At 38.3% G+C, this 14,938-nt stretch overlaps 1 protein-coding gene across 1 annotated transcript in view; it reads right to left on the bottom strand.

Annotated features, from left to right (window-relative positions):
* The window catches only part of LOC134335612 (uncharacterized), a 35,316-nt gene that overhangs the window by 17,047 nt on the left and 3,331 nt on the right, over positions 1–14,938 (bottom strand). Inside the window, exons 3-7 of the mRNA XM_063018174.1 lie at positions 14,224–14,919; positions 9,161–9,811; positions 6,080–6,136; positions 5,025–5,690; positions 1,513–3,435 (exon numbers count right to left, since the gene is read on the bottom strand). Of these exons, the coding sequence (XP_062874244.1) occupies positions 1,513–3,435; positions 5,025–5,690; positions 6,080–6,136; positions 9,161–9,811; positions 14,224–14,919 (3,993 nt within the window). The remainder of the gene's footprint in view (positions 1–1,512; positions 3,436–5,024; positions 5,691–6,079; positions 6,137–9,160; positions 9,812–14,223; positions 14,920–14,938) is intronic.

Below are 14,938 nucleotides of genomic sequence, written 5' to 3' on the forward strand. Positions count from 1 at the left end.
TTTTGTTGACTCCTCTTCAATTCGGATGAAAATTCGGAAAAATGACAAATAATGGAAAAAAATCAAAAATACCACTTCAGTGATTGCTGATCAATTTCTAACCATTCTCTGCTACCATTTCTTGTATCTGATGAATCTTTTCTAGATAATTGATCAGGTCTACACACTCATATTATAATTAAGAGGTTTATTGAAAAGTTGCAAAGAAATCAGCTCTCCCCAGGCTCTCAGGCTGCAGCGTTCCGAGTCTTCACCCCTAGCGGGAAGATGAAGCACAGACCCCGTATTGTGCGTTCAATCCGTTTTTAAACTCTTGGCAAAATGCCCTTTGCTCGCGAAGTGACACGTACCTCTAGTCTTTGACCGGTCTTAATAAATTTTTCGCTGAGCTGTCATTTTGCCAAATATTTGGGGGGGTGTGTGTGTGCAGCTGAGCGCAGCAGTTTCAGAGAGCAGGATATGCCAAAAACAGAGAAGTTTTATGCTCTCACCACCCCCTATATTGTTACAGGGAATTTTATTAAGCACAATATTTATATATATTTATTGATATACCAGCATTTTACCATGACTATCACCATAATCATCACATACAGTCGGCATAACACAGAAATCTTAAGGATGGTTTAATGCAGCAAATATTTTAATACAAAAAATCAGTTTGAGCCTTTAGTCTACTTCTATGTAATACTAATTCTCTGGCTGTTCTTATTCAACTGAGTGATAAGATATGGGTGTAGAGAACAACTGCTATATTAGTACTTTTGATCTACTTTTCTTTATTCTGGATCACAGTGCAGTACTCTTCTGGGCTGGTGGAGGCTGCATACCAAAGTCGTAACTGCACTATTTTAAAAATCATTTAAAGTCGACACACAAGCAAAATTCAGCATGTGGTAATTTCTTGTTCCCACCCTACAAATGTCTAAAAGAAGCTGCCTCTTATGCAAGGCACTCACCAGCCTGTGACAGTAAGTTTTAGCCCAGCTTGTGGTGATCCATAGGACTTCTGCTGTGCATAGCAGAGTCTTTACCTGCATTTGTGAATGCAGCAACCAACGTTGTTTATTGATGAGTTTTATGACCTCATGTGATTTAATTACAAAAACATGCTGTTTTTTTCTGAGGAATCATTACTTGTTTTCGGCAACTGAAGGGGGTCCTTATGTATTTATAGGACATTGCTGTTGGCCATTACTGATCAATAAGTGTGTCCTCTCTGTAAATATTTATAGACTGCCTCTCCTGATTGGCTACTGGGATTTCTGTGGGTGGGCATACATTTTTTTATTGTATGATTAATGTTAAAATAATGATCATGGTTTTGTAATGGGATGTTAAATTAGGTAATCTTGCTCAGGTGTCCACATACTTTTGACTGTATAATTTATTTACAAAAGACATGTTCTCTGACTAACCCACTTTGTGTTGTTGAAATGTAAATATCAAAACAATAATACCCATACAGCTGTATTTAGGCAATAGTACATTCAATCTTTTTCATCTGCTCACGTAATTCACGCTCTGTTTCCTCCTTGCTCTGTTTAAGCTCATCATATTCCTTCTGTGTACCACGGTGCAGCTCATTGAGAAGTTCATAATCCGTCTGGTACTTGGTAATCAGCTCCTCTATGTGTTTTTCAAACTGAGCTTTAACATCACTAAATTGCTCAGCTTGTCTTCTAGCTTCATCTTCATATTTGCTCTTCATGTCCAGCTCTTTCTTCTCGTAGTTCTTCTTCATTTCCTCACGCTCTCGTTCTTCTTTCTCTCTTCTGTCTCTGTCTTCTTTCTCTCTTCTCTTGAGCTCTTCTTGTCTTTCTTTCTCAATTTCCTCTTTTAGTCTCTTTATCTTCTGTCTGTCTTCTTCTCTTCTCTCGTTGTCCTCACGGTTTCTTCTCTCCCACTCTTCTGTTCTAATTCTTTCTTGTTCCTCATACTCTTTCTTCATTTTTAAAATGTATTCCTCATACTCTCGCTCTCTCTGCTCTCTTTCTCTTCTTTCTGCTTCTTTCCATTGTTCTCTTTCCTCTTCTCTTTTATGTCTTTCATCTTCTCTTTCCTTCTCAAAGCTTCTTCTTATTTGTTCTTGTTTTTCTTCCTGTTCTTTTACTTCTTTATCATGTTTCTCTTTTGTTCTCTTGTGTTCCTCTTCTCCTGCTCTCATCTTCTCCTTCAATTCCATTTCTCGTTCTCTCCATTTTCTCTCAATATCATCTTTTATCTCCTTTTTATCATTTTCTGCCTCCTTAATTTTCCTCCTCCAGTTTTCCTGTTCTTCTTCTTGTTCTTTTCTTCTCTTTTGTTCTTCCTCGTCTCTCTTTTTAATTTCTTCATTCTGTCTGATTTTTAGTTTCTCCATTGCTTCTTTTTGTTCACGTTCAAAACGTTCCCTCTCGATTTTTTCTCTTTTTGCTCTCCTCTGGTCCTCCTCGTCTTTTTCAGCTTGCTGCTTGAGAAATGTAGCATTTTGGTTTTCCATTTCCTTCCTCATCTCCTCCAACATGCGATCATTCTCTGCCTTTTGTCTTTTATCCTCTTCTGATCTTCTTAGGTCCTCTAGCCTCCGTTTCTCCTTTTCTTCTTCTTCTTTTTTCATAAACTCTCGTCTCAGAGCTTCTTCCCTTTCCTTAAACACTTTTTCTCTTTCACATCTCTCCTGTTCCAGCTTTTCTTTCTCTGTCTCCATACTCTTCCTTATCTTCTCCAGCTCTTCTTCATATATATATCTCATAACTTCTTTTTCAGCCTGCATCTGTTCCTCCTTCTCTTTTAGTATTTCTTGTTGTTTCTGCTGGATGGAATTTTCTGCTGCCTCAAACATCTCATTTGTAAAGTAATTGTTTCTGTCAGACTTTATCATTTCTTCTATCATTTTGATAAGGTCATAGACTTGTGTACGATCGTTCTTTTCTTTATTGTTGAACACATGAACTCTTCCACCACAGTCCCTGATTAGTTTTTCCATGATTTTATGACCCTTTTTTTTAATATATTCTTCCAAAGTCTGATCTTCCAGATCATCTCCGCGTGTAAACAGCACTATGGTGTACTTTGCAGCATCAGTACCAAACATTTTCTTGATCAGACTCAGGGTCTCCAGCTCTTCCTGTGTGATTCTTCCTACACTTAACACAATGATAAAGGCGTGAGGTCCAGGAGCAGAGAGTGAGATACATTTCACTATTTCTTCAGTTGCTTCTTTATTTGACAACGTGGTGTCAAAAAGTCCCGGAGTATCAACAACAGCAATGGATTTGCCCTCAACTTCTCCAAATCCCTTATGGCAAATTGTTGTAACAGAGGTCATGCTGACATCACACTGAAAGTCTTTTCTTCCAAGGATGGTGTTTCCTGTTGCACTTTTCCCATTTCCTGTTTTTCCTATAAGAACAATTCTCAGAGTCCCAGAATCAAGTAATTCACCCTCAGCACCTGAAAATAAGATAAATTAAACTTATTTAATCTTTTATTATTTTGTGAATTTTATCTTTTTAATTTGAAATGGAAAAAAGCTTGGCAAAACTTGAACCTTTTTAGAGTTCACCAAATGGGGCATCCAACCAAGAAGGGCCTTGGTCATAGAGATAAAAAGAATCCAATGGGAGAACCTGTAGGAAGGCCAATCATCTCAGCTTGCACATAGTAAATCAGGCCAGAATGATTTTAGCTGAGTGGCAGAACAGAAAGCACCAGTTGAGTAATGGGCATATGACAGCCGAAATGACTACTTGGACTCTGGTGAAAAGATTCTCTGGCCTAATAAGTTACAAAGTACACTTAAAAAACCTAAACTTAAAACCCCAATGAACATCTATGGAGAGACCTCAGTTCAATTATAAACCCCACTTCCAGAAAAAGTTGGGATGTTTTGTAGAAGAATCTCTGATGTGTTCATTCCCTTGAATCTTGTGATAAAAGTGAAAATTGCCACTGTTTTCACTGATCAGCTTCATTGTATAGAAATGAATAGAAACACATGTGGAATTTGATGCCTGTAACACATTCAAAAAAAAGTTGGAAACTTTTTCGTCATGTGATCTTAAGAAAAATTCAACTTCTGCAGGTTGAATAGTTTTTTAGTTTTCAGTGTTTTTTTGGAGTTCTGAAGTTTTGGGAGTTTTACAGCTCTTCCAGAATGCAGCTAATTCTGAAGAGTTAGTTTAGGTCAAACGAGCCGACTCATTTGATTCAGTAGTTCATTGTTTGCGTGTTTGCAAGGTTGGATATGACATGAGTGGTCCGCTTCTAAGCTTTACCACCGGTAAAGTTCCCATTCAGTTGCATGTACAGAAATCAACTCTTCATCGAATTGCACAAAGCGTGCTGACCAGTGTGCTTCACATCTGTACATCTTCAGAGACGAAGAAAAGGAGAGCGCTTCAGTCTGATTTAAACACCTCAGAATTAACAGTCGTTGGGTCGAGGCACCTGAGCGAAGTCTTGCAGCACTAAAAGCCAGCAGAACATTGAAGTGATTCAGCTACCTGTCTCCCTTTAAAGACTTCCTTCATAAGCCAACAGGTACACACTCTCATGTGCTCATGGTGGAGTGTTTTGTTTTAATACTTTTTTATTCGCTTCCACTATTAATCGAATGCAAACGCTTCAATCAGGCTCTGAACCTCCTGGTTCTACTCACCATTTAATCCACTATACATAATCATATGTTATTTTCCAGTTATAATTTACCTACATATTTATACTTCTGTCATTACCACTTAATTATTCCATTTACTCATTAACTGTTATTGTATGTGTTATGTTTTTGTTCAATAAACATTATAACAATTCAAAATTTAGCGCCGCGAGTTTGATTACATGGGTGAGAGGAATACTCGACTTTACGTACTTTACTCCAACAGAAAGTGACTAATATGTTGTGAATTCAGTTTTCCTGGTAATTTCTCCTTAAAAATGCCAGTGGTGCCCCGTATTCGATTACTAGCTATTAATTATATAATTAAATAATTAATTGTAACCTCTTAACTTCCACGACAATACACATATACTAAACCACTCACATGTTTGCTGTTGATGTTTCTGTAGCTGCTTGATTTTCTCCTCCTTTTCAGCCAGTTTTTTCTCCAGTTCATCTCTTTGTGCTTTAACGTACATCAGGAGAGAATAAAACTTGTTGGTAGTCGCCATCTTTACTTGGTCCAACAGAGCTGGTACCTGCTGGAGTCTTTCACTCTCTGTTTTCTGTAACATGATGTATCTACCACTGCACATGCTGAGAAGTTCTTCTGTTTCTGAACTTTGTTTAATAAAGTTTATTGCTGCAGTATCATCAGTGTTACTGTTGATAAAGAGGACGATGGTGTGGTCATTCATTCTGGAGCTGAAGATCCTCTGGATCAGCTTGATTTCTGCTTTATCTTCATCCTGAAGTGGACCAACAGGTATGATGATGATGAAAGCATGAACTCCAGGATTACAAAGAGATACACACTGAAGAGTCTCTCGCATCACTTCCTCTTCTGAGAGCTTAGTGTTGTAGAGAGTCGGAGTCTCTATCAGTGTGACCTGGTATCCACTCACCACACCCTTCCTCATTAAACACTCTGATCTGGGATCTGATATCAGTTCTGTCTGCTTCAGAATGAGATCTGATATTGAAGATTTGAGTTCATCACTTCCACACAGCACCAAGTTCAACACTGGTAATGTAGAGACTCCTTCTGGTGCTGAAGTAACACAATAAAAGTGGTAAAATTGTAAACAAATAGAATAAGTAATGCTGTTTCTGCTTAATAAACTACAGCACAGGCGTTTTTTAACAACCTTTCACAGGTAACTGTTCACAGAAAGATTGAGTTGTTCTGTTGGAGACTTGTGATGAGAACAAACTCACCAGGAATAAATTGGCATAAATTAACTAATTGGCATAAATTAACTAATAGTCATTATATTCTACATAAAATATAGACATGATACATGTTCACCCAAAGTAATACTGTTAAAGTAGTCATTTACACAAGCTAAATAATGTAAGAAATGACAGTTTTCATCAGCAATATAAAAGGTTTAATGCTATATTTAAATTACTTAATTACTTAACAATCGAAATACTTACTTTTTATACCTTCATCTTTGGTTTTTCTTGGCCGTCCTGGTGTCACTGATGTTATACCTTAAATTTATTACGGAAAGAAAAATATTTAGTCATTAGTATTAAAAATATGATCATGGATGTCGTGTAATCACTAAGATTGGCATTTTAGATTACAGGCATTAATTTACAACCCACACGACTGACTTCAAAAATACTAACACTAGACAACTTGACTATTATAAAAACAACACAATTGTAAAGCAATAATTTTAATTCCAACAACTTCAGTGATTAGAAAGGATTTCTAGTTTAAGTATACTCTCTGTTTTAGAATCTACTTGGGCTAGAATCTAACTGAGTAGCTAAAATCGATTATCCATACAGACACATGACTCTGCATGACTTCAGTGATTCAGAAAGAATCAAAAGCAGCTGAGAGGAAGTGGAGGAAATCTAAAGTTATTGTTGATCTCCGTTACCACTCTCTACTGTCCTCATCTGATATGACTGCTGCAAAAGCATCTTCCTACAAAGCAAAGCTTGAACAATCTGCTACAGATCCATGCAAACTTCGTGCTTTTTTTTTTTTATTTTTTAGGGAAAGATTGACAAAATCAACCAATCCTTTTACCACCATTTACCACCAAAGGATTGGCACAGCTTCTCATCCAGCAATCCCACTATCTGCACAATGAATCCTATCCTATTTGCCACTGTTCAAGAATCTCACATGGCCTTATTCTCTTTATCACACCAATTATCAACAATTCCTTAACATCAGGTGTTGTTTCTACAGCCTTTAACAAGGCACAGGTTTTACCCCTTCTTAAGAAACCTACACTAGACACCACAAACACAAAACCAACAGACCAATCTCACTCCTCTGTTTTGTATCAAAAATTCCCAAACAAGCTATCTACAATCTGTCTACAGCTATCCCTTTTTCTAGATCTCCATGCTCCTCATGATCAGTATCAGTCTGGCTTCAAGGCAGCACACCACAGATACTGAGAAGCTTCACGCAGCCAAAGCAGCCAAACTGTCATCGGCCCTGATTATTCTTGACCTCTCTGCAGCCTTTGAAACTTTGTCCACTCTCTTAGGGCTGCCACGATTGGTCGACCTACATTTACATTTTCTGCATTTAGCAGACGCCTTTATCCAACTTACATTACAGTTACAGTATACAGTCAGTATACTGCTGAAGGGCCCAACAGCAGCAACCTGGCAGTGGTGGGGCTTGGGGCTTCTGGTTACTAGTCCAGTACCTTAACCACGACTTGCCCTAGTCGCTGGCATTGACGCATGTTCAATACAGTAGACCTTTGCCAGACCTCCCCAACCCCCCCCCCCCTTACCTAACATTTCTAATGTCTTAAATGCTCTTTTTATTACAAATACAAACCCTATAAGTTATAAGTCTAAGCACTTTGCTTTGTGTACGGAACACCATAAACACGTGCTGCACTCTGTCCATGCTCTCTCTTTACTGGGGTTCCCAGGGCTCTGTACTTGGTCTTCTTCTATTCTCCATATACACCTGCGCTCTTGGTAACACTCAGCTCGTTCTGTCATTTCTTCCTTCAGACACACAAGTCTCAGCTCGCATCTCAGCATGTCTGCAAGATATCTCACTATGGATGTTGTCTCATCATCTAAAACTCAATCCCAGCAAGACTGAGCTGATACTTACTCCTGGAGATCAAAATGCAGCTGCTCGCCTGGTTTTTAACCAACCTAAACACTGTCACATCATTTACCTTTATTGGCTTCCTGTAGCTGCACACATGTTATTTAAAACCATGATGCTTGTCTATGAAGGCAAAAATGGACCAGCCCCAAGCTCTCTTAGAGAACTCATAAAACCCCACTCTGTACCATGCAACCTCCAAGCCACTAGCCTTGCTTGTCTTGATCCTCCACCAAGAACTAGACAAAGACAAGCATCAAGGCTGTACTAGCACCCAAATGGTGGAACAAACTTTCCCTGTCTCTCCCCTGAACATCTAAGTCTCTCACCATCTTCAAAAGATGTTTAAAGACCTTACAAATAACTTAAGCTGAGTACTAACATGCACTTGATCTCATATAGCATCTTATTTAAACTCTTGGCCTGGGTTCTAACAGTTTCCATGGATTTGTATCCTTGAACTGTTGTTTACTTACACTAAAGTAGGGGAATGTTTACTATGGAAGCTCTCTCAATAAGAGCGTCTGCCTAATGCCGAAATTGTAAATGTAAATAAATGAGGAATTAAAGTAGCGCTTTGTAATCGTTATTTGTGTTTTAGCGGCTTCAGTTGACTTGACTGCATGTCTGGACTTGGAGCACCCAGATGAAATCTACACAGATATGGAAAAATATGCCAACTCCACATAGAAAGGACCCAGACCGCTTCATCTGGGAAGTAAACCCAAGACCATCTCATTGTGAGGTGACAGTGGTATCCACTGCATCACTGAACTGCCCTGGGCAGAAATCCAGATAGTTTACTTGTTATTATTACTAAAATAAAACTAAAATATCTGTAATCAGACTGGAATCATCAAAGTGTGCTGTCCACGTGGTCATCTGAATGATCAGATTACAACCAAGAACTTAGTTAGTCTCCACTTTAATACACTCAGTGACTGCGTCCGAAATCGCATACTTCCATACTCAATAGTACGCGAAATGAGGACGCGAGAGCGGTTAGTATTTCCGAATACATAGTATACACAAAGAGGTACACGAGAAGTACCTGGATGACCTACTTATCGGGCAGCCATGTTTGAGTATGCAAGCTATGCACACTTGTGGTCTGCTAATGTATCCCATAATGCAACTGGAGCCGTGTAGGCATTCAAAGCAGAATAAGAAACAAGAAAGAAAGCGGCCCTCTGAGTCCTCTGTTTACAAGTGTAAATAAGATAAATAAAATAACATTTTTAAAGACGAATAAATAACAACAAGATGATAAATATTCAAAATTTTGGTAAGTGAAACTGAGAGTATGTACTTTTTTACCGGCCGAGTAGTGCATACTTCCTCCAATCTAGTAAGTACTCTGTAAGTATGCAATAGGATACTGGAACTGTGATAAATGATAAATGATTACTTACCCTTTTCTTTAACCTGTTCCACTAAAGTTTGTGTAGTCTCTCTTTTTTGTGTTGTGGATCCCTCATCTATAGGGAACAAAATGTTCCTCACATTTGTAAAGCTTTTACATGTGAGATGGCCTCCATTCTTTTTAACCATTATTTCAATGCCCTCAAAAAGCTGGCGAACATATTTTTTCTTCTTCTGTAACTCTTTAAGTTTGTGATGCTTTGGACAGTTTTCCTTTAGCTTCTGAAAAGCACCAGACATTCCCTTTAAACTAAAATCTTTAATGTCTGTACTGATCAGAATGGAATAGTGTAGAGCTTTGTCACTGAAGCAGTTCAGTATGGAGATCAGGCGCATTCGTTCCTCCTCTGTAAAGCTGTATGGCTGTACCAGAATTAAAAACACATGAGGTCCTGGATGAGAACGAGACAGACACTCTTCCACTCTCTGAATCACTTCCTCTTGAGAAAGTTCTGGATCATAGAGAAGAGGTGGGTCGATGCAGGTAAAGCGTCCTCCATCCACCGTTCCTTTAGCACTTGCACTGTGCTGATCTACTGAACGAGGAGTAACGTTGGTCTGATAGTGGGCTTGGATTAAACTTTGCACTGTGCTGGTGTTCTGTAGACTCTTCTCCAACAACACAATCCTTAGTTTAGGCTCTACATGAAAAAATACATAAGCATCATCATCTAAAATGGTTTAGGAAACACTGACATCTCCAAATACTTCATTTACTAATAAATAAGCATGAGCCAAATGCCTGTAATCCATACAGTAAGCACCCGGGACAAATTACATTTTAGATTTGTGAACTCAAAAGCAGTAAACAACCTTTGCAGCAAAAACACAAACCCCATTCACAGTAAAGTTAAGCCAGTTTGTATACTGTACATAATTTAGGAAATCTAGACATTAAGTTCACTGTGACAAAGACAAAAAAGGGCAATACAGACATGGTAATGGTATGGAGGTGCATCAGTGCCATGGCATGAGAGACGCTGTGTGATACTGTCTGTACCTGTGTTGTATCAGTACTAGGTGATGCTGTGTGTTCCACCCCGGTGAGAATCAGACATGGCTGTGTGATACCGTCTGGCCCATAGTACTAGAAAGGTGATGCTGTGTGTTCCACCTGACCCGTAGTTTAAGGATAAACAGTAAAGACGTCTGGGACGCCTGTCTATGTAAGACAGAGACATCGCCACGGACGAAATCACTATATGAGCGTCATTGTGTGGCAGTAGAACTGGAACACTGTACTATTGGTGACGACCGGTAGTATAAGTTACTTTGTCTGCTGTCAGTCTGTGGGATAGTCTTACTATTTAGTATTGTAATTTCCCCATTAATATGTACAATTAATCCAGTATAATAATGTGTATCTGTCTTGTTTTAATTTCATATTCTCTAAACTGTAGGGTATATTTTACTATATTTTCTTTTAGTCTTCATGTTCTTAATTGCTTATCTCTCTTGTTTTAATTTCATATTCTCTAAATTGTAGGGTATGTTTTACTTTATTTTCTTTTAATTTTTCATGTTCTTAATTTTTTATCTCTCTTGTTTGAATTTCATGTTGTCTTAATTGTAACTAAATGTTTGCAATAAATCTTTCTGAGGTTCTAGATCTCAGGAATGTTTTAATGCTTTTAATTTTTTTTTTTCCTTATGTAAAGCACTTTGAATTGCCACTGTGTATGAAAGGTGCTATACAAATAAACTTGCCTTGCCTTACATATGTGTGAAGGTACTTTTATTAAGAGACATCAATAGTGTCAAAGAAAAGTATTTTACTCAAGTAAATTAACAAACACAAATTCTTCCTTTTATTGCCCAATTGAACTGATTAACAATTCTCTCATGAAGTTTGGAACACAGTGGTGAGCCACAATCCATCTTTTCTTGTAAAGACTGATCCATTGGTGGATCCTCCTTCAATACCCAATCATGATTCCATCACCTGTTACCAATTCACCTACTTATTGTGGAACCTTTCAAACACTGAAACTTCAGCTATCAAATTTTCACTCTTATTCTGCCTCCGTCCCAACTTTTTTTGATCATGTTACAGGCATCAAATGGAAATAAGAAAAAATAGAAACACAATAATATGAACTGATGCACAAGAGCAGTAAGTGCATGTTAAATGCCAGGAAAACAAGATAAAAAACTGCTTTGTGGTGTAAGACAACTCCCACTTTCACCTAAAAGACTCTGATCTTCTGTGAATTAACTGCCGATGCTATAGTTATAATTTGTTTATTGTCACTTGTTTCTTTCATTCTACTTGTACTGTTAAATACTATACTAACTTAAATAAAGAAAATCTGAAAGACATAAAGCTGTGCAGTGTCTCTGTGAGTGTATAAACACAATGACTGATAAATGAATGATGCAAGGGGCACCAGTCAAATTCTTGCCACATTGGTAAGGGCAGAAGGACTGAAGGAATATATTCAACTAAATATCAAAAAACACTAAAAGCAAATTTAACTTAGAGTAAATAAACTGAAGCTGAATGAATACTGCAGCTTTTACAACAGGACAATGATCCAAACATACCTTAAAACCATGAGAAATGAACCTTACAATAACCTGACTTAAACATCACTGCAAATCTGTGAAGATCTTTAACATGCAGTTATTGCAAAAAGGTCCATGAAGATTTTAAAACTAGAAGCTAAACAACAAACAAATAAGGTTTGCTATGAGGGTACTGGCTAAAACAGTGAAACAAAATAGGGTGCCCAAAATATAGTTGGGTGTCCAAACATTTGCACGAGCCACAAGTATTTATTTTTAATTAAAAGTAACTGTGTGTTAATATTTAAAGGCAGTTGTTATTTGCGGAGGTTGTGTTTAATGTGTCGACCTCAGAACTCAATAGAATATGTGTGTGCCATAAACAAGTATTCATTTGTATAACATCAACTTGCTCTGTATGAGAAAGTAACTGCCCCTTCAATCAATTAACCAAATGCAATTAATAATTTGGTTTAATTACACTAGAAACACCCAGTGGTCAATTATTTAACATTTATTAGTTTTACAATGTGTGGATATTTGCATATATACAGGTGCTGGTCATAAAATTAGAATATCATGAAAAAGTTGATTTATTTCAGTAATTCCATTCATAAAGTGAAACTTGTATATTATATTCATTCATTACACACAGACTGATATATTTCAAATGTTTATTTCTTTTAATGTTGAAGATTATAACTGACAACTAATGAAAACCCCAAATTCAGTATCTCAGAAAATTAGAATATTGTGACAAGGTACAATATTGAAGACACCTGGTGCCACACTCTAATCAGCTAATTAATTCAAAACACCTGCAAAGGCCTTTAAATTGTCTCTCAGTCTAGTTCTGTAGGCTACACAATCATGGGGAAGACTGCTGACTTGACAGTTGTCCAAAATACGACCATTGACACCTTGCACAAGGAGGGCAAGACACAAAAGGACATTGCTAAAGAGGCTGGCTGTTCACAGAGCTCTGTGTCCAAGCACATTAATAGAGAGGCAAAGGGAAGGAAAAGATGTGGTAGAAAAAAGTGTACAAGCAATAGGGATAACCGCACCCTGGAGAGGATTGTGAAACAAAACCCATTCAAAAATGTGGGGGAGATTCACAAAGAGTGGACTGCAGCTGGAGTCAGTGCTTCAAGAACCACCACGCACAGACGTATGCAAGACATGGGTTTCAGCTGTCGCATTCCTTGTGTCAAGCCACTCTTGAACAAGAGACAGCGTCAGAAGCGTCTCGCCTGGGCTAAAGACAAAAAGGACTGCTGAGTGGTCCAAAGTTATGTTCTCTGATGAAAGGAAATTTTGCATTACCTTTGGAAATCAAGGTCCCAGAGTCTGGAGGAAGAGAGGAGAGGCACAGAATCCACGTTGCTTGAGGTCCAGTGTAAAGTTTCCACAGTCAGTGATGGTTTGGAGTGCCATGTCATCTGCTGGTGTTGCTCCACTGTGTTTTCTGAGGTCCAAGGTCAACGCAGCCGTCTACCAGGAAGTTTTAGAGCACTTCATGCTTCCTGCTGCTGACCAACTTTATGGAGATGCAGATTTCATTTTCCAACAGGACTTGGCACCTGCACACAGTGCCAAAACTACCAGTACCTGGTTTAAGGACCATGGTATCCCTGTTCTTAATTGGCCAGCAAACTCGCCTGACCTTAACCCCAGTAATCCAGGCGAAAGGAGCCCCAACTAAGTATTGAGTGCTGTACATGCTCATACTTTTCATGTTCATACTTTTCAGTTGGCCAACATTTCTAAAAATCCTTTTTTTGTATTGGTCTTAAGTAATATTCTAATGTTCTGAGATACTGAATTTGGGGTTTTCATTAGTTGTCAGTTATAATCATCAACATTAAAAGAAATAAACATTTGAAATATATCAGTCTGTGTGTAATGAATGAATATAATATACAAGTTTCACTTTTTGAATGGAATTACTGAAATATTTGGTAGTGACACAAAATAATGGTGGCTAAGGCAGGGCTGGATCGTGCCAAAACTGTACATGCACCCCTCTGTACAAAACAAAATTTCCATTAGCCATACCACCTGATACCCCGTTTACATTCATTTTGAAACATCTGCAGAGAGGCGCATCAACAAGTGCATATTTATTTATTCAAAATAAAACATTTGCTCTCACTGTTTTAGTGAACACACTGAAGTATTCCACCATTCACTAATTAGTGTGCTGAATTACTCACTGTGTCGTTAAGAGCATGTGGACTTTTCACCCTCATTTTCATGATCATCTTACAAGCACTTATTTCTAAAATTTTGGACGTTACTGTGGTTGGTTGTGAGTAAATAAGGCAGGGCAGGGCAGTTGTAGCCTAGTGGTTAGAGTACTGAACTATTAAGCCGAAGGTTGCTGGTTCAAACCCCACCACTACCGGGTTGCCACCGTTGGGCTCTTGAGCAAGGCCGTTAACCCTGAATTGCTTAGACAGTATACTGTAAGTCGCTTTGGATAAAAGCGTCTGCTAAATGCTGAAAATGTAATTAAGAGCAACATGTGTTTGTGGTGGTTACTCACCAGTACTCTTGCTCTCTTTCTCCTCCAGATCAGTTGTGTCTTTATTTTCTTGCTGTTTGGTTTGAACTTGCTCTTCTCCGTGTTCTCCTAAGACTGTATGTTGTTCATAGGTCTTTAAATCAATAACAGGATCCTGAAATTCCTCGCAGTTAAGGGTCTCATTATTATTTACCTTAACTATTCCATCAATCATCTCCAAAAGATCATCATGACTGCATCTATTAAACACTAAATGTCTCTTGTTGCAGTCAGCAGTGATCTTCTGCACTGCAGTTTCTTTAGGTGGATCTACAGTGGTGCCCAGTTCCATGGGTTCCATACTGAGCACCATGGTGTGTCTATAGACCTCATCAGATACATCTGAGAAGATACTATTCATTCTGTTTCTGTCTGCTTCAGTGAAATCATCTGGCTGCACAACCAGGATGATCACATGAGGTCCAGGATCAGCCAGATATTTACACTCTTTAATATGCAGGTTTAGCTGATGCTGCGAGAAGTTCTGCTCAAAAAGATGAGAAGAATTGATGATGGTTATGTATCTTCCTTCCACATTTCCTCTGGCCCTCTCACTGTGTAGGTCTACAGAATGTGGAGGAACTTCAGTTTGAAATGCATCTCTGCCCAGGATGAAGTTTCCCACTGTGCTTGTGTCTGAAAGATTCTTTCCCAGTAGAACAATCCTTAGCTCACACACTGCAAGAAATAAAAGACA

This window comes from Trichomycterus rosablanca, chromosome 2 (assembly GCF_030014385.1).
Source record: "Trichomycterus rosablanca isolate fTriRos1 chromosome 2, fTriRos1.hap1, whole genome shotgun sequence".
Taxonomy (NCBI): domain Eukaryota; kingdom Metazoa; phylum Chordata; class Actinopteri; order Siluriformes; family Trichomycteridae; genus Trichomycterus; species Trichomycterus rosablanca.